The sequence below is a fragment of the Dromiciops gliroides genome, chromosome 3 (assembly GCF_019393635.1).
Source record: "Dromiciops gliroides isolate mDroGli1 chromosome 3, mDroGli1.pri, whole genome shotgun sequence".
In the NCBI taxonomy this organism is placed as follows: domain Eukaryota; kingdom Metazoa; phylum Chordata; class Mammalia; order Microbiotheria; family Microbiotheriidae; genus Dromiciops; species Dromiciops gliroides.
This window is the reverse complement of record NC_057863.1, coordinates 655,745,010-655,771,938: the sequence shown is the minus strand read 5'-3', so window position 1 is coordinate 655,771,938 and position 26,929 is coordinate 655,745,010. Positions and strand designations below refer to the sequence as shown.

The 26,929-nt window shown below is 45.1% G+C and overlaps 1 protein-coding gene across 2 annotated transcripts; it reads left to right on the top strand.

Annotated features, from left to right (window-relative positions):
* Positions 1-1,603: 1,603 nt before the first annotated feature.
* Positions 1,604-21,688, top strand: LOC122749885 (zinc finger protein 883-like). Of its 2 annotated transcripts, XM_043996452.1 has the most exons (5): positions 1,604-1,759; positions 7,427-7,515; positions 10,874-11,000; positions 12,176-12,259; positions 18,240-21,688. In XM_043996452.1, the coding sequence occupies exons 2-5, from the start codon at positions 7,483-7,485 to the stop codon at positions 20,135-20,137; spliced, it is 2,142 nt and encodes a 713-aa protein (XP_043852387.1). In that variant the 5' UTR covers positions 1,604-1,759; positions 7,427-7,482; the 3' UTR covers positions 20,138-21,688. The 2 variants fall into 2 exon arrangements, with proteins under 2 accessions (XP_043852387.1, XP_043852389.1); XM_043996454.1 differs by lacking the exon at positions 7,427-7,515.
* Positions 21,689-26,929: the final 5,241 nt, after the last annotated feature.

The window sequence follows — 26,929 nt, the reverse complement described above, 5'->3', positions numbered from 1 at the left end:
TCCAGGGCTGGTGCTCTATCCGTTACACCACCTAGCTGCCCCAAAATAGTTTATTATTATAGGCACCAGAAGCAAGCAATGTGGAGTGCTTAGAGCTTGACCAGACAACAAAGATGCCAAGGTCATACACTGCATCCTGGGCCATGGACTGTCATCCTGACCTTTGTCTAGCACTGCACTTTGAACAGGCTGGAGGAGAGAGTGAGGCTGATGATGGTGTGCAACCATGCCTCACTTAAATCCAATTTACCGAATCACCTATGTCATTTTACTATTTTGTTATTTTACTATTCAACAACTTTACTGTTTATTATTTTACTATTGAACTATTACTATATTTACTATTTTATTTTACTATGTTACTACTATTTTACCTACCTGGACGTCCTGTGGTGACAGGCTAGTGGCAAAGCAATAGGTGCAGATACATGGGGAGCTATAGTCACAACCCTGAACACAGGTAGCCTAGGCCATAAGGTCATCTTCTCACTGGACTGAAGCAGCCTTCTTAAGGACCACACTGCTCATCTCCTGGTGTGAAAAGGAGGCTAGGAAAAGTGCCCTAAAAATTGTCTGCTTCGAATTCAAACGGGAAAGGTTTCATTCTCTGGCATGGTGCTGGCAATACCATCTAGGTTTCACAAGCATACAAAAATGATGTCAGCACAAAGGCTCTGTAGACCCTCACTTCACTCCAGTTCACTACAAGTCATGACATCACCTCCCAATGTCAGGACTCCAGAAGTCAAAAGGATCCACACTACCCCTCATTCAAGCCTTTCCTATCCCACCCCTTGTTCAAGTTTTCTCCACCCCGAAGGGGAACTTTCCATTGTCGGGTGGTCACCCATCTAAAAGCTTGGGCCTGTCTTCCATTCTGGGAGAAAAATGTCTCTAAGCCATCTCTTCCCTCCAGGAGGAAGTCTTTGACCTCCGTCTTGGTCACTTCCTCTAGCACCTAAATAAAAGACTATTTTATTCTCATTGGATTGTGTGCCCAGAGTTGTAATTCTTTAAAGAGGAAGACCCAAGGACTGCCTGCCCCATCACCACCACTACACACCTAATTTCCCCGTGACACTTCCGTTCTTGTTATAGTTGAAATTGTTAAACTGATTTGTATTTTATACATTCTCGTCATTGTGTTTGCTTTTAAGTTATGTCATGCTGACGTCTTTGAGCCCCTACTAAGGTTGAGGCTGAGGCTGAGGCCGAGGCTGGGCTGAGGCTGGATTTTCAGCGTGAGGATCGGCACCCCGGGAGTGAGCCAAACCCACAAATCAGAGCTTGTTTCTTTGATTTGAGTAAGTGACGGCGAGAAGGCAGATTGGGGAATTTGGACTACGTTTCCCAAGATGCCTCGAGGAGGCTATGCCGGGGTCACGACCCCACGTCGCGCTGAGCCCTTTGTGGCTGTCTTCCACGGGAAAGGCGGAAGCGGGACCCCAGCTCATGGTGATGGAAGTGGGGTCGGGCAAATGGCGGAAGTGAACGCGTGCCAGAAAAGGGGAGGGGACAGGGGCGCGGTTCCCCTCCCTCCTGGGAGTATGCGCGCTCATGCTTGCGGCTGCGTGAGCGCGTACGTGCCCGCGTGCGTGCGTGCGCGGCCCTGGCGGCTGGGCGTCGGACTCGTCGGCGTCGGGCGTGTCCGGAGGCAGCCGAGGTCGCGTGGGGGCTGGGGCAGGTGCGGGAAGAGCCGGCCGAGCTGAGGCGTGTCCCGGAGCTTCCGAGGAGCGGAGCCTGAGGCGAGAAGAGAGCGGTAAGCCCCAGGAGAGGGCTTGGGGGGAGGGGGCCAAGGAAAGAGAAGGGGACACGTGACCCGGCGGGAGAAGGCACGTGACCCGGCGGGGAGAGCACGTGATCGTGCGGGCGTGGGGTTCCCTGCTGGGGGCCTTTGGAGGGGGGGAGGCCGCAACATGCAGGTTTATGGCAGCTTCGTGGCTGGTTCCCAGACGATTCACCGATGTCCCAAGAAACCAAAGCGAATCCACGGCTGACAGTGAGGAAAGCCAACGCCCGTGGGGCGCCTGCCGAGTGCCGGGCGCGGGACGCAGTCCAGCCGTAGTGGGCGCAGACCGGTTGCGGCCCGGCTGATGAGCGCGCAGATGCTCGTGCTCGACAGCCCCGCGCACTTGCGCGCCAGGCCGCGCTGATCCCGGCCGGGCGGCACATAGTAGGAACTTCGGGAGGGGCGCGCTGACTGCGTGCTGCCTTCCGGGTCCAGGGTAGAAGTTCTGGAAAGGCCGATGTTTGTGCGCTAGCGACGCTTCTGCTCGCTGTTAGGGAGAGGTCCGGCAGCCCGAGGATGGATTCTGGGGGGCGGGGTGCCCCGAGTCCGAGGGCTGCCAAGGCCTCTTCCCTGGCCTCCCCACCCAACCTCACGGGAATCACTAAAGCCTCCCCCCAAACTGCGCGTCATGCGCGGAAGCACCTCCACAAGCCATCGATTACGATATCGGACCTCATGGGCAAGGACACCCCCTGACAGCCCCTGGAGCCACGTATACCCCAGAGTCTTGGGGCAGGGCTGACCTATGAAAACTGAAAAGCGCCCTGACATTCGCGCAGCGGCTGTGATTGCGCACGTGCTGTGCCTCACCAACCACTTTACGTGACTGTATGGCCAACAGTTTACATGATTTAACAAATGACATGATTTCCATGTTCTACCTACACGTCTCCAAATAGTCCATCCTGTGTCTCATGACTGTCATGGAGAAACTTTAAAAATAATAATAGCTAGCATTTGTACAGTGCTTGAAGCTGTGTAAAGTGCTTTATCTCATTGAATCCTCACAACAGCCCAGTGAGGGAGCTGCTATTCCTCTCCCCATTTTACAAATGAGGAAACTGAGGCTGAGAGGTTAAAGAACTTGCCCTGGGATTACATCTAGTAAGTGACTAAGGCATGATTCCTGGCTCCCAAGACCACTGTTCTATCCACTTGATGGCCACCTAGCTGCTTTAATCCTTGCTGTAATACAAGTAGACTGTTGTTATAGCATTCCTCTTACCTATCAAATGAGTAACCCTGTCCAAAGGGAAGTAAGGTCACTCTTGTGACATCAGGGGCTCCTCCTCAAACCTCAGAGTGCGTTGGGTCATAGATTTAGAATTGGAAAGACCACTGAACCCTTCCACATATCTCTGACCAGTGATCCAACATCATTCTCCACCTGAAAATGCCCAGTACAGGGAACCTGCCCTCCCTGCCTTCTGTGGCCAACCAGAGCAAATTGATTGTCTGATACCCCTTCCAGAATCTGTGCAGCCCAAGTCTTCTCTTCTGCAAGCTTAGCATCCCCAGTTCTGTCAGCTGATGTTCATATCCCTGGGCCCTTTTCCATTTTGGTTGTTCTCAGGCTCTCTAAAACAAGAGCCTTCCTTAAAAAAAAAAAAAAATGGTGCCCAGGACTGAACACAGTATTCCAGATGTAACCTGACCAGGCCTGGATGTCACCCCTCTCCCAGTAAAATACAAATCCCCATTCTCCTTTGGTAGTGATATGGCTGTATTTCAGTGGTGGTGCATATTGAGTTTACAGTCCACTAGGACCCCCAGAGTTTCATCTGAGTCTCACCATGCCTTGGCATTTTTTTTAATTGATTTTTTGGGAACCCAAGTGTAAGACTTTATATTTATTCCTGTTAAATTTCATAAACTAACATTTAGTTTTGTTACCAATGCTAAGCACAGAAGTCAGCCATTCCACCTTCCAAGGTGACATCGAGCCATTATGATGTGCCTTTTTTCCCCACTATATCTAAACACCTGGTGTAAAGAAAAAGGAAAAGAAAATCCTTTGGGAGCTTCAGTAAGTTCAGTTTGTTCTCAGTTTTTGTATTCCCCACATTATTCCTTTATTTTTGTATCTACCATTTGTTACCTCTTACTATTTCTTCCTTCTCCTGAAGGTTGGTTGATGAATTCCAGGTACATCCACACTGGTCTCTTTAGCCAGCTTCCCCTTTTCTTTTCCATCAGAATCTTTCCCCTTTGTGTTTTTAGGATTCCATCTTTTCTCATCCCTCATTCTTCCTAGCTTGACTTCCTCTGTAGAATTTTAGTCTATAGAATCCTACCTTTCCTCTTTCACAAATTCCAAGATTAACTGGTCATTTTTCACCAAGGTTTCCATCACTTCCATTTGAGTAACACATTTCTTTAGATTTGTGAGAATCATGCCCAGAAATGGTTGCTATTGGTTCCTCCACCATTTGAAGGATGAAATCAACATTAAGGCAAATCAATAAGTTATTAGCCATTCTGCTTTTGGTAGAGAGAACCCCAGTGGGTATCTGGATAATTGAAATCTCCCATCACTGCTATTTCTCTCAGGCCTCTTTGCCAGATCTGTGAGTTCCACGTGTCTCTTCACATGGGTCTGTTGCAGATAGGTGCATGTTTTCTTCTTCGTCAGTCTTCCTCATCCTTATACAGAGCAAGTTTTCTTCCCACCAGCTCTGCTCGTAGACCTTCCGGCTGCTGTGATCTGTGACATACCCGCTGTCAGCCTCCAGCTACTTGTTGCTCACAGCCCTCAGGGATAGAAGGTGGTGCGGGGAGGAGGGTCTTCCAAGCCCTGAAGGAAGGACCCCTTGTGTTATCTCCCGAGTCCTGGCCTCAGAGTGTGCCCCCACCCCAAACAACTGAAAAAGTGAGTAGCCATTCTCCTTTTCTTTCCAACACTCCTCTTCCTCCCTCTCTTCACTTTCCGTCCTCCAGATCAGCTGTATGCAGAATCTAGCTTCAGAGCCACTTTGAGCAGGACCTGAGTCTGGTCTGCTGTTGCTGCTTTGGGAAGTGGGGGAAGCCCATTCTCTTCCTTGTCCCCACCTCTAGCCTGGCCCCTAAGTTCTCCTCTGGAAATGTTTCTGCCATCCTGAACTTGAGCCAGTGAGTCTTTGCAGCTAACTTTGACTTATCAAAATACATTCTTGTCTTTTACCTTATTTTGGCCTCCTGGGAGCCCATTATGCAAGTGGGGGCAGTGGCTGCATCCTCATCTTTTTATGCATGCAAGAGAGACCATAAGATTTGTTAAGCCCCTGTGAACAAAGCTAGGATTAGAACCCAGGCCTCCTAGTCAATTGCTAACATTTGTACAGCACTTTAAGGATTGCAAAGCACTTTACAAATATTGTCTCATTTCATCCTCACAACAACATAATAATGCAGATGCTATTGTTACCCCTAAGAAAATGAAGGCTGACAAAGGGTAAGTGACTTGCCCAGGGTCATATAGCTAGTGTTTGAATTCAGATCTTGCTGATGCCTATTCCAGTATTCTGTTTACTATACCTAGCTGCCATCCTCCTAGTTATTTACCTTTTTTCCATAATTTTCCACTGCAGCTCTGGTAATAATGCTTTAAAAAAAAACAACAGATGTTTCCACATTCTCTTAGCCTCACAATGTTATTTTTGTGCATATAGATTTTTGTGGATTTTTTTGTGTTGTTTTCAAATTGCCTAGATTTCTCCCTGTGTTCCTTCTTTCTTCTCCCAGAAAGCCATTCATTGTAACAAAGGCTTTTGTTTGTTTGCTTTTTTAAAGAGAAAAGAGAAAAAATAATTCAGCAATATTGGCCAACACATCAAAACAAATCTGCCAGTAGATGCAGTGTTCCACCCTCAAAGTTCTGCAAAGGCAGCAGGGAGGTGGCCCTCATATCTCACTTTGCATCATTCATGTAAGTCTGTCCAGCCTTCTCTGCATTCATCAGACTCCTCATTTCTGATGGCCCAGACACATTCTGTTACTTTGATGCGCTGCAGTTGCTTGAACTTTGCCCAGTCCTTGGGTTTCTGCTTTGTTTCCAGTTCTTAGCTAACACCAAAAGTGCTGCAATGAATTTTTGGTGTATACAAGCATCCTTGGACTACATACCCAGCAGTGGAATCTTTGGGTCACAGGATATGGACCTTTCTATCACTTTATTTGCATAATTCAAAATTGCTTTGTAGAATGGGTGTAACAGTTCACAGCTGCACCAACATTACATGAGTGTATCTGTCTGTTCCCAAACCTCCAGCATTGACTGTTCCTTTCATCTCATTTATCTTATTCCTTCCTCCTTCATTCCTGAGGAGGTCAGACTTCTCCTACTCCCAGGCAGTGCATGATGGAATTTTTTTTTGGGGGGGGGGGAGGAAATTGGGGTTAAGTGACTTGCCCAAGGTCACACAGCTAGTAAGTGTCAAGCATCTGAGGCCAGATTTGAACTCAGGTCCTCCTGATTTCAGGGCCGGTGCTCTATCCACTGCGCCACCTAGCTGCCCCCATGATGGAATTTTTACTGTTGCTAACCTGGGACCAGAACTTCATGCTCTTGTTTGTCGTATGTTCTAAAGCCAGGATTCTTGTTCTTTATATAGTCATTGTGTCTGTTGTTTTCTTGGTTCTGCTTTCTTGACTTCCATCATAGAAGTGTTTCATTTTTCTCTAAATTCTTCATGTTCATTTTTTCCTTGTAACACTCTAATATTCCATTACATTTGTGTAGTACAATTTGTTTAGCCTCTTCCCAGTCATCAAGCACCCACGTTGTTTCCAGTGCTTTGCTACCACAAAAGATGCTGCTCTGAATATTTTGGTGTCCATGGAACTGCCTTTCTGTCCCTGACCTTCTTGGGTCATGAGGTTGGCAGTGGAATCTCTGGGTAAAATACTATGGACAGTTTAGTTATTTGCTTTCCAGAATGGTTGGAGCAATTCATGGCTCCCCCAGCAATGTATTAATTAATGTGTCTGTCTTTCTAATGCTTTCTATGTGGACTCTTCCCAGCTTTTGTTATCTTTGTTCATTTTCAGTGTGCATGGGGAAACCTCAGAGCTGAGACCATTATCGTTTGATCTAGTTGTGACCTAGTCCAGTCTCCTGCCCACAGTGGCTGGAACTTTCCCTTTGTCCTGTCTGACCAGTAGTGGCCCCAGAAGTAAGTGTTCTGATACTCTTTTCTCTCCACTGAGCCTCCAATCCTGTGGGCCACACGTTTTCTGAGAACTGTCAAACAGCTTTTTCCAAAGAATTCAGCAAACTCATTTTTTCACACTTCATGTCAGCTACGAAGGGACTGAAATTTTTGTTCCATTATTGGGCAGTGGAGGCACAAAGAGAGTAATATGTACACTCAGCATCACACAGAACTTAGAGTGAAGCACTGAAATTCAGCCCACGGGCCCCAATTCCACAGCCAAGTTCTGTCCCGTGGTCCCCGTTATATGATCAAAGGCACAGGTTTGGAGCCCTGAGGACTGAGGTCTGTGACCCCTCCCTCTGATTGCCGCTGCCTTATGAGCTCTTCCTCTGTGGGATCCTGGGTCTCCCACATCTTGGCCAGAGTGTTGTACGTTTCACCCTGATGAATTTGGAACTGCCAGGCAAGGATTTGTCTCCTTCATGAATTCTTTCTTTTCCTTCAGTGCTGGGTTCTCCAGATTCTGCCTTTCCCCAAGAGAGGGGGATAGAGGAGGAGGGAATGACTTCTGGGCTCCTGATGGCCAGGTCCCTGGTGAGTGACGGTTTCTTCTCTCTCCTGACATGTCTCTTTGTTTCTCTTTCCCTTGTCCTCCCACTTCTTCCTCTCCAGTCCCATCCAGGGATGACCAAAGCCATGAATGATGTCCCTCTGATGACTCTACATGGGCCTCATAGTTTGCGGATAGTAGGGCTAGAAGAGATCATAGAGTCTAACCCTCTTATCTGACATTATGGTAAACTGAGGTCCAGGGAAGGAAAATGTTTCATTCAGGGTCACCTGTTGCAGAGACTGTATAAGAACTGAGGTCTCCGTACTCCTTGCCCTGTGTTCTTTCTCTTAGGCCTCAGTGTGTCAGAAATGTTCCCTGCTTTTTTAGTGCCCTTCTCTCTCCTGGGAAACATTTGCACGTTCATTGAACCAGCTGTATACTGTACTGGGCTAAATGCTAAGAAAAAAACCAGGCCCATAATCTTGTTGGAGAGGAAAGATACATACCAGAAAAAAGTAAATATTGGGTATTTTTTTGCAAATGGAAAGTCAGGTCACTAAGGCTATGAATGATTAAGTGCTCGCATAGAATGGGCAGCATGCCATGGATTGGGGATGTGACTGCAGTTGGGGTTTTCTGTTAATGTAGACCCCAGCCCATTTATACCTGGGACACTAAGCCTCAGAGCTGTCCCATAGCTGCTATGTGGCAGAGGTCCCACGTGGTCCAAGTGTCTCACCCTGACCGCAGGGAAAGGAGAAGTTGGGCTGTTTGCTGGGCACGTTGTTGTTTATTTCCAGATTCCTGCCTATTTCTGCCTTTATCCATTTACCGGGAGCGTCTCTGACCACTTGTGCAGTCTGGGTTTTGTGCACTTTAAAATGTTTAATTCTCTTCCTGTCTGTTCTAGCCTTTTTGGTTTTTGGGTTTTTTTAGTGAGGCAGTTGGGGTTAAGTGACTTGCCCAGGGTCACACAGCTAGTAAGTGATAAGTGTCTGAGGCCAGATTTGAACTCAGGTCCTCCTGAATCTAGGGCCGGTGCTCTATCCATTGTGCCACCTAGCTGCCCCATATGTTCTAGCCTTTTTAACAAGTAGCCTCAGCGCAGTCGTTAAGTATTTCCCCTCCACACTGTTCTGTCCTCTGGGATTCCTTGTCCTCTCATCACTCTTCTCTTGCCAGGCCTAGGCTCTGGATTCCTCTCCTCCTCCTCCTCCTCCTCCTCCACTCTTCTTCAGGAGCCCCTGGGAACAGCTGAAGGAATTTGCACACAACTGTTCTGATGGGGTATGTGACAGACTTATGTTACTCCACCTCAGCTGGGCCCCTGATACACCAAGGTGGAACTGAATCCCTGTCTCACTCCCCCAGAAGCTATTCCAAACCTTCTCTTCCCTTCTCAAGCCTCCTGATGCTTCCTGTCCCTCCTTCAGCTGAGGACTTTATTTCTAAGACCATCTGATGGGATGGAAGGCCTTCTTTTTTTTTCCATTTTCTTTATCTCAGAACCTGCCTAAGTGGCATGATCCACCATTCTGTCCTTGTTTCCCCCAGTCTCTAACAAAGGGATCCTTCCATACCACTAGGTCCAGCACCGTCTTCTGCGTGATCCCCCCTCCCATGCCTCTAGTGTCCTCTCTCCCAGACTTCCTTGTATCTCCTCTTTTGTCAAAGCGGCAGCCCCTCTACATGCAAGAGATCCCAGAGATCTGTTTCATCCCATCCTCTCTAGCAGATTGCCCTGTCTGTCATCCCCAGTCTCTCACTTTGCTTCAGTCTTTCTATTGACTGCTTCCCTCCTCCCTACAAACGTGCCTGTGTCTCCCCATCCCCCAAAAGACATCTCTTGACTCTTCCACATCCTTGCTAGCCATCACCCTGCATCTGCCCCCTTTGTGGCCCAAAGGCATGAGAAGGCCGTGCGCAGCAGGTGCCTTCACTGTCTTTCCTCTTACTCAGTTCTGAACTCTGGACACTCAGGCTGCCACCTCATCATTCAGTGGATACCGATTACTTGTGTAAGGACCACCATAGAGATGCTAAACTTGAAGCTTCAGGAGGGCGGGTTGATTTCTGCCTTTGCATCACGCATCAAGGTCAGTGCCTGGCACCAAACAGTCCCTTACTGAATGCTTATTGAACGGAGTCTGATCCAGGTGCTTGTAGATGGGGCAGGGAGCTCAGCCCAGAGTGGAGCATGAGGAGAGCGGCTGGATACAGTGAGGAGATGCTGCCATGATTACAGCCATCCCTGTCTATACTGAGATGCAGAAACTCTTGTAGGACTAATGGACAAGGGACCTAATTTTGTCCCCTGTGCATAAGTGACATCATAACCTCTCTCACCAAGAAGTTATGCTCAGATAAATGCAGGTGGGAGGGGGCTCAGAGGAGGAGGGAGGGATTCCACATGGATCCTCATGGGAGGGGAGAAGACCTTGCGGATGCCCTTTGGCCCTGGGTTGACCTGCTTCTGAAGCTTGGCCCGGGTAACTGGATAGTTGGATCCCTCAGAAAACAAGGCTTGGGGCAGATGTGATACTTGTCTTAAGGTACTTGTAGGAATGTCAAGTGGAAGAGGAGTCAAGACTCATTCGGCCTGACCCGGTAGAGACCATAGAGTGAGGTGTGTCCCATGCCTCTTCCCAGCCAGCCCATATCCATCACCACGCTGCTGGAGCTGCCTTCTCCCTGCTGTGTCCAGATCGCGTGCTCTTCCTTTGCTTGAGAACTCTTGCCAGCAGCTGGCGTCCCTGATCTTCCAACTTAGCTCTTTTCTCTCTTGCAGACTAGACCACATGCCATCCCACGAGTGTCCCCCACTGCTTTGCCCACATGGCTTGACTCATGCTATTTTCCAGGCTGCTGATGCCCCTTCCTGCTCTCGTGTTTGTCCCTTGAATTTCACCTGTCCAGCACAAATGTAGTCTGAAAACTTGTTCTCAGTCACTCTCTCCATCTGTAATGGATGGGGTTTTTTTCTCCCCCTCCACCTGTGATCAGCAAAATAAATCTGCCCTCTGGATACCTGTGATAATGGAAGCAGTCGTTTGGAAGAGAGAACGGGGGATGTTAATTAGAGCTAGTGACAACTTACAGCATATATCATATTATATCAGTTTTCTTTGTAGCCATCCTCTTTATTCTGCCTAAAATATATCAGTCAGTACTGGCCTTGACCGATGTGGTGTGCCAGCTTAGAAAGGAGTGTTTGTGATGTGCTCGCTGCTGTTCCTGCAGACTTGGTGAGAATTTCATACCAGGGGAGGCCTCTAGAAACCCCTGAGGTGGAGCATGCGTAGCTCCTAGAACCAGCCAGCTTCCTGTCACCTTCATGTTCCACGTGACCATCCACGTGATAGAGGGTCCCCGAGTGAGCAGGAATGTTTGTTCTTTCAGGAATCGGTGACGTTCCAGGATGTGGCTGTGGACTTCACCCAGGAGGAGTGGGGGCACTTGGAGCCGGCTCAGAAGGACCTGTACAGGGAAGTGATGCTGGAGAACTATCAGAACTTTGTCTCCCTTGGTAAGGACGGCTTGGCCCTGGGAGCTGGCGTCTGTGCATCGGGCTAGCCTTGTGTTCCTGCTTGTGAAGGCTGTGGCCTGGCTGAAGTGCTGAGCTGGGTTTTGTCTTAGTGCCTAGGGGTAGTCACGAGTGAGCATGGGGACAGGGACCGTGGCCGACATTTGGATTGTAGTTCAGGGCTTCTGGGCTGGCATTAACCTATGTTCCCTTCTTTTTTTTTTTTTTTTTTTTTTTTTTTTTTTTTTTTTTTTGCGGGGCAATGGGGGTTAAGTGACTTGCCCAGGGTCACACAGCTAGTAAGTGTCAAGTGTCTGAGGCTGGATTTGAACTCAGGTACTCCTGAATCCAAGGCCGATGCTTTATCCACTGCGCCACCTAGCTGCCCCCCGTATGTTCCCTTCTTTGATCTCACCCCAAACCTGTGAGGTCAGTACTGCAATTCTCTCCATTTTACAGAGGAGAAATCTTAGTTCCAGAGAGTGTGCAGATCAGCAAGCCTGGATAAAGTGGCTCCCATGTGCCAGGCACTAAAAACAGGCACAGACTAGATGCCTCTCCACTGGCCCCACGCTTTAGGAGTGTCTGAGCAGCAGTTTGATCCCAGGTGTCCCCTGACTGCCGCAAGCCTGGATTGAGCACCTCTGAGGTGTAAGGCATTGTGCTGGCCATACAGACACGGGAGTGAAAGAGTTCCTGCCTGTGAGGGGCTTACAGTCCAGGCACAACATGAAGGCCATGGCCCCTGCTGCCTGTCTCTGTCCCTGTAGGCATGGTACTGCTGCTTGGCCCCAAGGAGAGAGCCTTTGATTTATGCAGCTGGAAATCAGCTGTGTGGTACTCCCCCTCCTGGGTTCTCCCAGGGCAGAGATTTTCCCTGGGAGGCATGGAAGGTTTCTTTCCTCTTGGCAGGATCAAAATGAACTGGATTTTCTTTGATGCCACATCAGCTCAGGTCCCTCATCTGTAAAATGAAGGGGTGAGAGCACACGGCCCCCACAGGCCCATCCAGCTCAGAATCTCTGGCCCCGTGGCCTCAGTGAGCTGACCTCCATATTGCTTGGGGACAGCACAGGTGTCTTCCCATGTCCTGGGGTCCTTGGCTAAAGAGAAGGGGCTGCAGGGAATTTTGGGGTGGATTTCTGTTCTTAGCGCTCTGTCATTTCTTTCCCCACCAGGAGGAATGCCAGCCCCCAAACCTCCCGTGATCTCCCAGTTGGAGAGAGGAGAAGCACCATGGAGAGCAGACAGGGTTTATTCAGGTGAGTGAGGGAGGGAGGGAGACCAGCCTGAGGGGAATCCTTGCCAGCTGGAGCTTAGTGGGGCAATAAAGTTGGAGCCCCTTTGAAATGGTAAGCAGGGAGCCTTCCTCAAAGGCACCAGCATCAGGCAGGCAGCTGGCTCTCTGAGGCCCTCTAGGGGTTGGACATAACACTTGTCTCCCCTTTGTTCTTCTATCTAATGCTCACCCTTCTGGACTCTGGATCTCAGCCTTCCTTCCCTCCTCACCACTCCACGTTTATTTCTTCCTCTTCAGTCAGGAAGTATTAAATAAATGTTGTATGCTTGGGAACTGTGTTAAGGTACTAGAGCTTGTTGTTCAGTCTTTCAGTTTGGTCAGACTCTTGGTGACCCCATTGGAGGTTTTCTTGGCGTAGATACTGGACAGTTTGCCATTTCCTTCTTCAGCTCATTTTTTCAGATGAGGAGACAGGCAAACTGGGTGAAGTGACTGGTCCAGGGACGCACAGCTATTAAATGTCTGAGGTCATATTTGAACTCAAGAAGGTGAGTCTTCCTGAGTTCAAGCCAGGAGCCCTGTGCCACCTAGATGTACTCACTCCAATTTAAGATACTACTAAAATGAATACATTCCTGCCCAGAAGAAGTTAACATCACCTCCTTTATGGCTCCCTCTTGATGTGTTCCACTCCTTCTGCCTTCAAACATAACTAGGGCCGGCCTGTATTTTAAACAAACACAAGTTTTGCTGACCATGTTTACAGTTTTAAACATGTTCGGGTGCATCACTTTATCTTTGACCTCCTTTCCCCCAACATTCCCTCTCAGCCTCTCCCGGCTCTCAGCACCCCAAGGGCCTGTGATTTCCTTTGAAGGGACATTCCCTGTAACTAGTGTTTGTTAGGAGAAGCCTCCATTGAGAGCAGACCCACCTTTCTAAGGCAGCCTGTTCCTCTCTGAGGCAGCACCATTTGTCAGGAAGACTGTCCTCCCACTGAGCCTGAATTAGCTCATTTGCAACCTTGACATCTTTCTTTGGGGCCAAACTAAATGAGTCTTTTCCACATGACAGTGGTTGTGGCCCTAGGAGTCTTCTCTTGACTCACTTTCCCTTCTTTCAAGCTGCCATCATAGGGCATGATCTTCAGGCCTTCTGCCCTTCTGATTCCCTCCTCTGTTGATTCAGCAGCTCATCTGTGACCTTTCTAAGTGGTGTCATGTGACAATTGAAAATAGGAGAGACACGGTTTCTGGGTAACTTCATCATTTTCTTAATAGGCTGGCAGATTATTAATAAAAAGATGGTCATTTGGTCATCTCTCAGACCAAAGACCCCTAATGGTGGTGGAGTCACCGTTTATACCCTTCTAACTGTAGGAGGTCCATCACAAAGCAATCAAATCCAATTGATCGACGTGATTTGGAGGCGTGTTACATTACAATGAAGTGTGGGGATACTTGACTCTACTCTTGGTGAAGATGGCATTAGAGAAAAAAATGTAGATAGCATCCCTCCGCTCAAGCCTGATCAGGGCAAGGTAGTTCCCACCTCAGTGTGGTTCATGGAACCTCATCAGTAAAGTCCTTCAGCTGTCTAAACAGAAGGCGCTGTCTCCGCCAGACTCTTTGTAAGCTTGGGGTGGGCTTGACTTTCAAGGAGAACTAACTAGACCTTTGAGTGGGGGGAGGGGAGGGAGAAAGTATGAACAAGCTATTGACTTTCTCTTGCATAACTCATTTCTTTCCCCAATTTTTCTTCTACTTCTCTTATTTGGTTTAAAAAGTCCTTTTTGAGTTCTTCCAAGAGAACTTTTTGGTCTTGAAACTAATTCTTCACCATTAAGGCTTCACATGTAGGCATTTGATCATTTTTGTCCTTTGAGTTTATGTTTTGATCCTCCCTGTTGCTATAGTAATTTTCAGTGCTGAGGATTTTTTTTTCTGTTTCTTGTTCATACTTTTGTCTCTTTTATGCCTTTTAAGGTTGAGTTCTGCTCCTGGGAGGGAGAAAGGACTAAGAAAGAAGGGGAGATCACCGGGTCCTCCACAATATCGGATATAAATAATTATTTCTTACAGTCCACAAGAACAAAGCAAATTTTCCCTGTTTGGAACTTGTTTCCCATTTATCCAACACTTCTGTGGGAAGTATTTCCACATCACTTTCAGCTGTAGCCCCATGAAGTTCATCCATCCCACTGTGCCTCAGTCATGCTCATAACTTCTGCCATCCTCAGATTTTACAGTTTTACATGTTCCTTATGCCTCCTCCCTAAGGGCTCTGTCTCGACAATGTGTTCCTTGCAGTCCTCTGGATAGCTGCAGCCTTTTGAACACAGCCTGACCCCAGGGCCTGCTTCTGCTGCCACCCTCAGCCCCTTCCTCCACCTCCAGCCTCGGTGGCATGGCCTTTCCTCCAGTCTATTCATTGTGTGCCCCTCTCCCGTCCTTGTTCCAGGGGCTTAGGACCCAGCTCAGACTCTTCCTTCCTTCTTTGGGGCCTTCCTTGGGGCTGATGCAGTCATGCGGACACCTTCTGGGCATTCTGTGCTCTTGCTTCCTCAGCCTCCTTAGCTGCCATCCCGGTCTCTGACCATAGATAGCCATCCACATGTACTAAGCCCACTTGGGGCCTTGCTTGGACTTGGAAGTTGTTGGCCCATTCCTGTGCTCCCAGCCTGCCTCTGCCACCTGGGCTTTGCTTCCCTCCATAACTAGTCATGACCCCAAACGAGGTCATGTACATGATAGGGGCCAAGGAAGAAGGAAGGAAGGAGGGTGGGCACAGGGGAGATCAGAGTCAAGGTGGACTGCTGACCTGCATGAGACTTTTGATTCAAGTATTTTGGTGTATGTATGATTAGTTGTAAGGAGCAGCAAATAATGGGATTTTCCATTGGAGATTAATATGTTGAAACAAAGTTTAACAGCAAAATTTAAAAAAATAAAATAATTTTAAAATCCAAAATTGATGCAGGTGCTTCTATATTTTAATCTAATTTGTTGACTCAGAATGTTGACGAGTAAAAGGAAAAGTAAAGAGCCAAAGGGCATGATCCCAAGTGAATAATGCATTACTCATTAGCCTTTGATAATCAAATGATTCAGCCAGTTACAAATACACTTAGCTGTCCAACTATGGTCCAACTAATATTTCTTCAGGTTGTTTCATGGGAAAAGCTTTTTTAAATTGATAAATGTTTTCAATAGAGGAGACAGGCATAAAACCAGTGTCATCAGACTGTGGTTTCCAGGATTAACCCATTTTTCCTTTCTGATAATTAGACATTTCTTCAATTGAATCTTCTTAGAAAACTGGTGACTAGTGTGGAAAATGGGCTTATGCCATAGTCGTTTCCAGTTGGATACACAGTATAAATATTAAAATCCTATCATAAAATAATAGAGGGTAATAGACTTTTTCACAGTCAGGGATAGGGCTAAAATTCTTTTTTTGTGGGGCAATGGGGACTAAGTGACTTGCCCAGGGTCACACAGCTAGTAAGTGTCAAGTGTCTGAGGCTGGATTTGAACTCAGGTACACACTTTATCCACTGCAGCGCCACCTAGCTGCCCCAGGGCTAAAATTCTTAACTAGCCGTGGTACTGAATCAATTGCAAAAGACAAAGTAGTTGATTAAGTTTATGTGAAAATAAACTCTTATATAAATGAATGCAATTCAGCTACAATAGAAAAGACAAGTACTGGGGGGTGGGGAGGGGAATTGTTCGTAGTAAATTCCCATAGTAGTAGTAGTAGGCCTCCACCAGTCGCGGACGACCACGGATCAGCGCCTTGAAGAGCCACAGGCCACAGTGTGGCTGTGCAGTCCAATATGGCAGATGCAGCTCCTGAGTGACTTATAACCGGTAACTGCCACATCCCATGTTGTATCGACCCCATGAGGAGTAGCTGGAGTGTCCTCTCCAGGGCGCTGGCCTGGGCAGATCAATATGGAAAACACGCTGTTGCCCATGGAGCAGGTTTTCCCTCTCCGCGACATGGGTGGATCCAAAGGAGAGGCAGAGCCAGTACAGTTTGGCACCAGTGCCGCCGCAGGAGTTGCCAGAGGGATGTGATACCCAACATCCATCTGCCTAAGGGACTCCGTCTCCTGATTTTTTGTTGGGGTTAACTCCTGAAGCCTTTCCCATATATGGGTATAGCCGCAAGGCAGCGGAGGTTTCAAATCAGGGTCCCTTCCCCTAGGCGGGTTGCCTGCCAAGGCTGACGAGCCCCACCTGCCCGAAGCAACTGGTTTTAAGGTGCCAGTGACTCACCTTCGCCCCTTCTCCTGTTAGTGGAAACAGTTCCGCCACGAGAAGGCCAGGAGTTGGGCTTCGGTTGTCAGAGGCTATTTGAGACGCACACTTTTGGAACATTTTATAGAGAGTGGGAGCTTATCCCCACTCCCACCCTGGTATGACAACCTTTGGATTCCATACAGTAAAATATATAGTAAAAGCCTGATATATCTAATGGTTTTTTGGGTTTGTTTTTTTTTTTGGTGAGGCAATTGGGGTTAAGTGACTTGCCCAGGATCACACAGCTAATAAGTGTTAGTGTCTGAGGCCGGATTTGAACTCAGGTACTCCTGAATTCAGGGCTGGTGCTCTATCCACTGCGCCACCTAGCTGCCCCATATATCTAATGTTATATGTAAGATTAAGAGCCATTTTCCAATAGTGTAATGATCAAAGGACATAATCGAGAAGTTTCCAAAAGATGGGACTTCAGATAGCAAATAAAGAGAAGAATGAAACTAACAGCACTTAGATGCTTTACATCATTTTACAAGCATCAGACTGGCAGAGGGGAAAATTCAGTATTGGTATAATATGCTCGTGGGACCCCTTTGGAAATAAATAAAACTTGAAATTACATAAGAAACAAAAGATTATTCATACTCTTTAACCCAGCTGTCTCACCAGTAGAGTTATATTCCATGAAGATATCTTCAGAGACTTTGTCACATGCTTTGCTGATATGCACAGTAGCTCCTCATCCAAAAATCCAAAAATATCATTACTAAAGGGAATGAAGTTGCTTTCACATGTTTTGTTAGTGAATCCATGCAGTTTAGGGATCAGCAGCTTTTCTAAATATTCACAAATCATCACCTCAATAACATGTTTTTGAGGGTTGTCCATGTTTGATTTCAGGTCTTTTTTTTTTTTCTTTTTTTTTGGTGAGGCAGTTGGGGTTAAGTGACTTGCCCAAGATCACACAGCTGGTAAGTATGAAGTGTCTGAGGTCAGATTTGAACTCAGTCCTCCTGACTCCAGGTCTGGTGCTCTATCCACTGTGCCACCTAGCTGCCCCTCAGGTCTCATTTTGACAATTAGACATATTCCCAGATGGCAGCACTCTAAGGACTTAGGTAAATTCTTTCTTTACCCTACAAACTAAACTCTTAATCCCAGGCAGGTAGGTACTATATAACAGAGCTCACTTTTCTTGAGAGGGGAGAAGGAAGAAAACAAGGATGTATTATACTTAAAAACACTTTACAATATCTCGTTGGATCATCACAACCCTAGAAGAGAAATGCTATTATTTTTCACCATTTTACATATGAGGAAACTGAGGCATGACAGGCTTAGTGAATTGTCCAGGGTGATACATTGAGTGTCTGAGGCCAAAAAGTTATGGGACTTGCTCAAGGTCCCACAGGAAGGAAGCATTATAGCTAGGTGGAATTTGAATATAGGTCATCTGATTCCAGAGCTGGTGTTCTTGATTAAGCAGTCTAGAACTTAACCATACAGCAATTTTCTTTCTCCTCCACAAAGAAATATAGATATTGTTTGGGGCAGCTAGGTGGCACAGTGGTTAAAGCACTAGCCTTGGATTCACGAGGACTGAGTTCAAATCCAGCCTCAGACACTTAACACTTACTAGCTGTGTGACCCTGGGCAAGTCACTTAACCCTCATTGCCCCGTGCAAAAAAAAAAAAAGAAAAGAAAGAAATATAGATATTCTTATTTGTTTATTTCAGATTCTGTTATTTGGAAGACCATATTGGAAACAAAGGAGTCAGCTTCAAAGCAGGGCACATATATTGGAGAGTCATCCAAGGAGAGATGTTCAAAGACTTACATCTGGGATTCCACCCTACCAGGAGATTGGGATTCTGGGGTCAGTTTGGAGAGGCAGAATCAGGAGATACGGTCCCAACAAGTTTCGGTCAGTCACAGAATAATTTCTGATGAGTTCAGTGTTCCTTCTGCAGGAAGCTTCAAGGTAGGGTCAGTTCTTGTTCCAGAACAGATTGTTACTATAGAACAGCAAAGTCAGTCCAATACTATTGGAAAGAGCCTCATACAGTCCTCAGATGTTATTAAACATAATAAGATCGCCTTAGGGAAGAAACTTTGTAAGTTTAAATCCAAGAAGCCTCTCAATTATCATTCAGACCTTTTTCAGTATCGGAGAATACATCCTGGAGAGAAACACCTTAAATGTAGTCACTGTGGGAAAGCCTTTGGGAGCAGATCGTGCCTTATTGCACATCAGAGAATCCATACTGGAGAGAAGCCCTTTGAATGTACCGAGTGTGGGAAAGCCTACAGGCGTAAGGCACATCTTACTCAACACCAAAGAATCCATACTGGAGAGAAACCCTATAAGTGTAATGACTGTGGGAAAGCTTTCAGCATTGATTCATACCTCATTAAACACCAGAGAATCCATACTGGAGAGAAGCCCTATAAATGTAGTCAGTGTGGGAAAGTCTTTAGCCAGAAAGGTCACCTTAATCAGCACCAGAGGATTCATACTGGAGAGAAGCCCTATGAGTGCAATGAATGTGGGAAAACCTTTGGTCAGTCTAGACACCTTAGTGAACATAAACGAACTCATAGTAAAGAGAAACCCTTTGAATGTAATGAATGTGGGAAACTCTTTAGGCAGCTGAGAAACCTTAGTGAACATCAGAGGATTCACACTGGAGAAAAACCCTATAAATGTAATGAATGTGGGAAGGCCTTCAGCAACAATTATGTCCTTATTCAACATGAAAGAATTCATACAGGAGAGAAACCATATATATGTAATGAATGTGGGAAGGCCTTCAGTCGAGGGACATACCTTATGAAACACAAGAGAATTCACACCGGAGAGATACCCTATAAATGTAATGACTGTGGGAAAGAATTCACTGACAAAGCATCTTTTATTTACCATCAGAGAATTCATACTGGAGAGAAGCTCCACAAATGTATTGAATGTGGGAAAACTTTCAGCCAAAAAGGAAGTCTTAAAATGCACAAGATGATTCATACTGGAGAGAAACCATTTGAATGTCGTGAATGTGGGAAAACTTTCAGAAATGGGGGTCACCTGAGTGTACATAAAAGAATTCACACTGGAGAGAAACCATTTGTATGTAATGAGTGTGGAAAAGCTTTCAGAGATAGTGGAGGCCTTAGTGCTCATCAGGAAAAACATGGAGAAAAGCGGTATACGTGTACTGACTGTGGTAAAACCTTCAGAAACAAGGGATACTTTCGTGTCCATCAGAAAACTCATACTCAGGAGAGACACTATAATTGTAATGAATGTGGGAAGCACTTCAGTCTAAGGGGCTCCTTTATCATTCATCAGAGAGTCCACACTGGAGAGAAGCCCTACAAATGTAACATATGTGGAAAAGCATTCAGTTACAATACATCCTACAGTAAACATCTGAGAACTCATACAGGAGAGAAGCCCTATAAATGTAATGAATGTGGAAAAGCTTTTACTCAGAGGGACTATCTCATTGAGCATGAGAGAATCCATACGGGAGAGAAACCCTTCAAATGTAATGAATGTGGAAGGGCCTTCAGGCAGAAACAGACTTACAATGCACATAAGAAAATTCATACTAGAGAGAAACCCTTTAAATATACTTAACATGGGAAAGCTTTCAGCTAGAGGAATCACAGTAAAGAAAGTGATTTTTATACCAGTGAGAATCCCCATAAACATAATAAACATGAGAAGGTAGCCATCATAAACCATAAGGAAAGCCAATAATTCAGAAATGCACACTCAAAAAAAGCCCTATGAACAGGATGAACATGGACCAAATCTTAGACATATGTTTTGTTTGTCAGATTAACTGGCTTTAATAATATGGGGAATTTTTCATACCCAACTGTCACCTTAAGAAAACGTCATGTTTTGTCCCAAGGTACAGCATTTGATGATTTGGGACAGAAAAGTGACTCTAATAAAAAATAAAACTTTTCCAACCTTTTCTGCTGGAATACACATTTTAAATTGGCATTACCTAGCAGTTAAGTTGCATTAAGAGCAGGTTTCAAAAGAACACTATATCACAGGAGTTCCAGACCACAGTTTTAGAAAATCCACAAAAATAATAGCAAAAGGGAGAAATCGGGGCAGCTAGATGGCGCAGTGGATAGAGCACCGGCCCTGGATTCAGGAGTACTGAGTTCAAATCCGGCCTCAGACATTTAACACTTACTAGCTGTGTGACCCTGGGCAAGTCACTTAACCCCAATTGCCTCACCAAAAAAAAAAAAAAAAAAAATGGGAGAAATCTAGGAGCTTAGAGCAGAGAAATAAAACAACAGATAAATGACATAAGATGATGTTCTTGCCCATAGCAGGAGGATGCGTAATGGTGAGAGTACCTGTCTTCATGTTTGTCTCATATATAAATTAATTACTCTTGGGCTTGAAGGGGTCCACTTTACCTGTGCTTTCCTGCCCTGACCGGGAGCCTGAACTCAAATCATAGATTGTTAAAGCTGGAAGATCACTTGAAGATCACCTGGTTTAACTACCTCTGGTACTAAAAGATGGACTTGGAGAATAAGAAGAGGTATTTGGTTTCTTCCTCCTGCTGCATGGGAAAGTGAGGTTTCCAGCAAATGAAGGGGAGACTCACTGGTTGGCTGTCAGTTACTTGACCCTCCAGCAACCCCAGAGTCTTTTCCTGCAGGTACACACCTCAGCCTCACTTGGGATATGTTTGGGAACAATGGACAAATTTCTGGGAAAGGTGAAACTTGATAGAAGAAAGTTTAGGTACCACTCCTTTGTGTATTCTTTGTGTAATAAATTTGTTTTTGTGCTTCATGCCACATTGATACTGGCAAGGGAATTAAAGACACCTAGATGAGAACCAAATGAGCCAAAGTGTCACATTCCCAGGGTAAGCCTTGGGGCAAGACAGGCACCAACATTACATGAACATTCCTTATTTCAGGTATAACTTCTAGTCAGGGTCCTGGGTCAGAACTTTGACTTGCTGGATGATTCCACAATTCAAATAACAGAACTCATTAGTTTGATCAGGGTAAAGATTCTCTGGGTTACCATTGATATGCCTAGTCATCAACGTGGATCCTTTCAGAAAATCCTACATGGGTACCCATACCAAATATGTCATTGAAATAACCTTTCAAGAACAGTCTGTAGAAAACAGTGAGTCCATGTGTGTGTATGTGTGTGTGTGTGTGTATATATATATATATATATATATATATATATATATATATATATATATATATATATAACTCTCCACTTCAAATCAAACACTCAAATGATGGGAATGTCACTGGGTTAGCCTACCGGCAAAGGAAGAGAGCCCTGGGTCATTTCCTCTGCCCTTTCACACAATGGATAGCTTCATTCAGCCACAAGATGATTCACTAAACATTATAGAATAATACCATGCTGTCTCCTGGCCAGCTCATTAAGGTCATCAAGGTGGGAGAGTAGGTTATGGCTTGGTACCCTAGCTAGTCTATGTAATCTAGCTAATCCTTTCAGTCTAACCAATAGGCAAGCATAAAGAAGCTGTATTTCCAACCCTTCCCTCCATTTCTCCAAATCACAGTTGTTGACTAAAAAATAATGAGGGTAAGAGGATATAAGAAACAGGGAGCTGTCTCCAAGCAGGTGTCTAGCCAACAACCTGGGATACTGAGGTTCACCAAGAGTTTCAGGTGATCAGTCATAGGGCTCCCCTTTTTCCTAATGAGTTGAATTTGGACCTACTACTATGAATCATTGACATCATTCCTTCTCTCACAACTGCCATTAATTTAGTTCAAGCCCTTGTCACCTCTTGTCTAGATTATTACAATAGTGTCTTAATCAGCCTTGCTACCTGAAGGTCCTCCACATTCTACTCCATCATCCACATGGTTATCACAATTATTTTCCTTAAACATCAATCTATTTCCTACTGAAATTCCATTGACTCCCTGTTGCCTTGGATAAAATAAACTCCAGCTTAAAAAACCTTTTACAACATGGCCCCAACCTGTTTTTCCAGCCTTGCTCTCCCTCCCATTACCTGCAATCCAAGTAAATTGGCCTCTCTGTTCTTCACATGTGACAAAATGCTTCATCTTGTATTTATTTATCTGTATTCTCTTTATATTTGTTCTGTATATATTTATATATGTACTTGTCTCACTAGAATGTGACCTCTTTAAAGAGTGGGTGTTGCTCCATGTTTTGTATTTATTTGTATTCCTTCCTGGAATAGTGCCTGGTAGATAGTAGATGTGTAGATGCTTATTGATGGATAGATGGATGGATTTCCCATTCTCTTCCAGGTTCTAGTCCAGAAATATGCTATGAATCATTGGGCCAGTTTATCATTTGGACTGGGCTGAAGAACCAGGCCCTTATTCTCTGTGGGTGTGACATCTCTCTTTTCTTGTAGTTTGGTAGTATTGAGATGCAACAGTTGAGTGATTCTGCCCCCCTCCAGCAACTCAGGTGTCCCATATTTCTACGTCTGATATAATCATGATCTGATAGCAAAGCAGTGTGCTATTGTAGATTGGGCTGTGGGTTTAGAGTCCAAAAAGATCTGGGTGTGAATTCCTGGTTCTAACATTGAGGAGGTTTATGATCTTAAAAAAATTCACTTAATTGCTCCTATTAATTAGTGGCACCTTCATGTATTCTCCTTAGTTTATTCTATTTTGGATCTTATTCTCACTAAAAAGAACTGGTTTCTGGAGTAGAACTGTTGGGAAACCTAAAAGGAAATGGACACTCCTGGAGTTTGTGGTAGACTAGAGGGAATCTAGCATAGCCTAATCAGAAGGGCCCTAGATTTTGACTGGAAATTGAAAAACTGAACTAAGTTGCAACAGGGAAAGTCAGCTTGGCCCTTGTCAGACCATCTGGGGCCTGGTGTCCAGTTCTGGTTGATACTGTATAAGCAAGGGCCTTGACAAGCCTGAAGCATATCTAGAAGGGGGCAACCAAGATGGTGAAGAGCCTTGAGCCAGTGTCACTGGGGAGTCAGCAACAGGGATAAGGCCTGTGAGCCTGGAGAAGAGAAGACCCAAAAGGGGAAGTGAAAACTAGTCGCTGTGCCCACTGTTTCTTTATGCTGGTCACTTAAGTTATTCTTAACAAATTCACTAAGATTGTCCAGTAACTTTTTTTAGCCAGCATTATTTATCTAGTTTCAAAATTAATCCAGTCTTTACCTTAAAGAAGTAGGCAGCCCACCATCCCTTCTCCATAGTTAGCAACAGTCTTATCTATTACTAGGATTGCTTACTCATTGAAGATCATGCAGGAACCTACTTAACCCTGCTTTTATTTTTTTGGTAATCAGTTCATCGACTCATCTGCTTTATTTCTTCCTTTGAAATCAGTTTGATTGCATTATTCACTTCTCAATTTGGCCGCTTGGATTTTGGGAAATCCTTCATTTAACTCTTTGCTAGGTCAGGAGCAGACAACCATACTGGTTGTTGAACCTCTTATCTTGGTTGTGTCTCCCCTTTCTCAGCCTGAATTGGCTACTCTGTGGTTTGTCTTTGTTAAAAATTAAACTGAAAAATAAAGGTGTTACTCTGGTTGCAAATTTGTTTTCTATTTTGTCTTTTGATTTATGTTTTTATTCCTTACATGAGGTCTTTAGGTACAGATTTAACTGGAGAGAAAAATGCAATGAATTAATATGAGGATTTCCTGCTTTAAACTTGGTCTCATGACCAAGGTTAGCTTTATTCTAGAGGTTTTCATGGGATCAAAATTCTAGTACTTCAGAACCTCCATTTTAAGGAAAGTGCCCAGAACAGCTAGCTATGGTCTTATTTCTTCACCAGCCTCCACTCCTGATTCTTTGTATTTTCTCCACCATGTAACAGCCTTCTCACCCTGGAAGTGCCCTTGCCCCTGATGCCCCCTTTTCTGACTGGTTCCTCCCAGAACCTCCATTTTAAGGAAAGTGCACAGGCCAGCCCTATCTTCAATCCTGAGTAGGCTTGACTTCCAGATTTACCCCACCATTCCCTCTTTCTACACTCCTCCCCCCCCTACTTTCCAGCTTCTTTTTATGTGTTTTATTCCCCCATTGGGATATAAGCCCCTTAAGGGAAAGGTTTGTGTTTGAATTCCTAATGCAAACCAAGCCTGGCACATAGGAAACATTTAATAAATGCTCAATGACTTGACTAGTGCTGGAAACTACCTCAGAGGCTATCTAATTCAAACCCCCCCCCCAATTTACAGAGGAAACAGGCCGGAGAAGGGAAATGATTTGCCCTAGGCCACAGAATAAGTGGCAGAGCTGAGATTCAAACCCACATCCTCAATCCAAAGCCAGTGATCCTTTATTGTGTTCTGAGAGCTTTTTTCTATTTTGTTGCCTTATTGTTTGGAAAGATGTAGCATATAGTATTTCCACACTTATGTCTTTACCAAAAGTTTTGTGTCAAACCATATGACTTCAGGACTTCCAGTGAAGATAGCTGTATGCCTGAAGGGGAGTCATATTACCCAGATTCCTACATACCTAATCCACAAAAAAACTGAAATTTGACCATATTGAATATTGACTCAAATGCAATGAGAAAAAACTGTGACTTCTTCCACCACAGAACTGTGTAGAAAGTCATCCAAAAGCCCATGGGCAACAGGAAGAAGAGCCGCCAGCAAAGCCAATGCCTGTCCAGGAAAATAAGTCCATTGTGGCCAGTACAACCAACTGGCCTGAGATTCTTCTTTCCTTGAAGGCTGTGTGTCCAGAAGCAGCAAAGTGCAGGGAGTCAGAGAGTCAAGTGATGCTTGTTAACACTTCAGGCCTCTTGTATCCCAGGTGACCTTAGTAACATACATAGGAATCAGTTTCTACAGACTCGTTGTCCACTGAGATCTGGCAGTGACTTAAAGATGACGTGCAGAGTCCTGTTTCCAAATCAGGGGAAAGTCAAAAACATATTCAATTGCAGCAATACTTGTGACTGTTTATATTATCTATCCTAGAAAGACAAGTAGGAGGGGGTGGATTAATAATTTTATGCAGGATAAAGACAAGCACTCCAGGGATGATTGGGACCACTTGAGAGAATTTTCAAAAAATACTTGGGGAATTGGTGATCCAATTAACAGTATTAGAAACCCTCTTGCCATATAACCTGAAGATTTGTCAACTTTTGTATGAGCAGTGGACCCCTGCCTTGTAGATCTAGGTAGAATGGACTCAGCATCAGGTGCTTTGCCATAGTAGAGAAGCCTAATGGCATTTAAAACCTCTTCAGTTGGAAGTTAGGCTAGAGAGAGATTGATTTCAACCTGAGGTAAACTGTCAATCACTTTAGCCTTGATTGATAATAGTGTGTTGAGAACACTATGAAAATTTTCCTCTCCAGGATCATGTCCTTGTCACTAATCAGTATGGCTCCAAAGGTTTTTGGCCCATAAATAGCCTTCAGGGCATGATAAAAGCACTTGGGATTGTTACTATTGGCATCAAAGTGAATTTCATCTGCCTTCTCATGTAGCCAAGAATTCTGCATCTCTCTAAGCTTTGCTTACACTTTACTTCTGATGAAATTAAAAACTGCTTTTTAGGGACTGATGAACTATTGGGCTGGTAGACCCTGTAGAGTTCTTGCTTTTCATTTAGTAGCTTCTGAATTTCCCCATCAAACTGTGAGAATCAGAGTGCCACCACCCTACTGAGAAAGACATTGTGAGAACCAGGGCAGCTCTGCCCTGAGGAGAAAGCATGTGACTAGTGTCCGGAAACTGTCTGGCATCTGGAAGTTACATCTATTCATAGACTGCCTGTAAGTCATGTCAATCAGTGGACCAGCCAATTAGCTTGGAGCTGTGTGTGGGGACCACCCCTCTTCCATCCGGCAGGGAACTTCCACTAGAACACATGGAGGATTGGCCTTTTTTTGTTCGGGAACTGGCTGGTGGTTGTTGGGGCAGGCAGAGTAGACAGATCTCCTAACTCTATATGTTCTCTTTTTACTAATACCTGGTATGCTTTAATAAATTCTTAATGCCCCAAAACTGGCGCTAAAGCTTCTAATTTAAGGCAACCACACATTAGATTTTTGGACATCACAGTTAGATTTTTTAATGTCACAAAACCAATCGTGATATTTGCCAATATTCTGACCCAGATAAGTAAATGGTATTGTACCCCAACTCTCTGAAAGCTGCCCACTCCTTTTCTGCTCCACTGTTTCCAATAGTATATTGGCTCAGCTTTTTCTCCAAGTCAATAACAAACTGTTCATACACAGAGAAGCACTCTAATCTGTTTACTTTGAGTCTTCTGATAGTCATCATACCTTGGGACAGGCTTTTGTTGAATGTGAATGTCTAGGTTGAATAGGATAAGTCTGTGATTGGCACACATCACCTTTGTCATGCTCACATCCTAACATCTGTCTCTTCTCT

What these genes read in the sequence shown, in the direction of transcription:
- LOC122749885 (XM_043996452.1), top strand. Translation starts at nt 7,483, where the DNA reads ATGACTTCTGGGCTCCTGATGGCCAGGTCCCTG. An exon ending in TCCTGATGGCCAGGTCCCTG is followed by an intron (nt 7,516 to 10,873) that starts GTGAGTGACGGT and finishes TTGTTCTTTCAG; the next exon opens with GAATCGGTGACGTTCCAGGA. An exon ending in TCAGAACTTTGTCTCCCTTG is followed by an intron (nt 11,001 to 12,175) that starts GTAAGGACGGCT and finishes TTTCCCCACCAG; the next exon opens with GAGGAATGCCAGCCCCCAAA.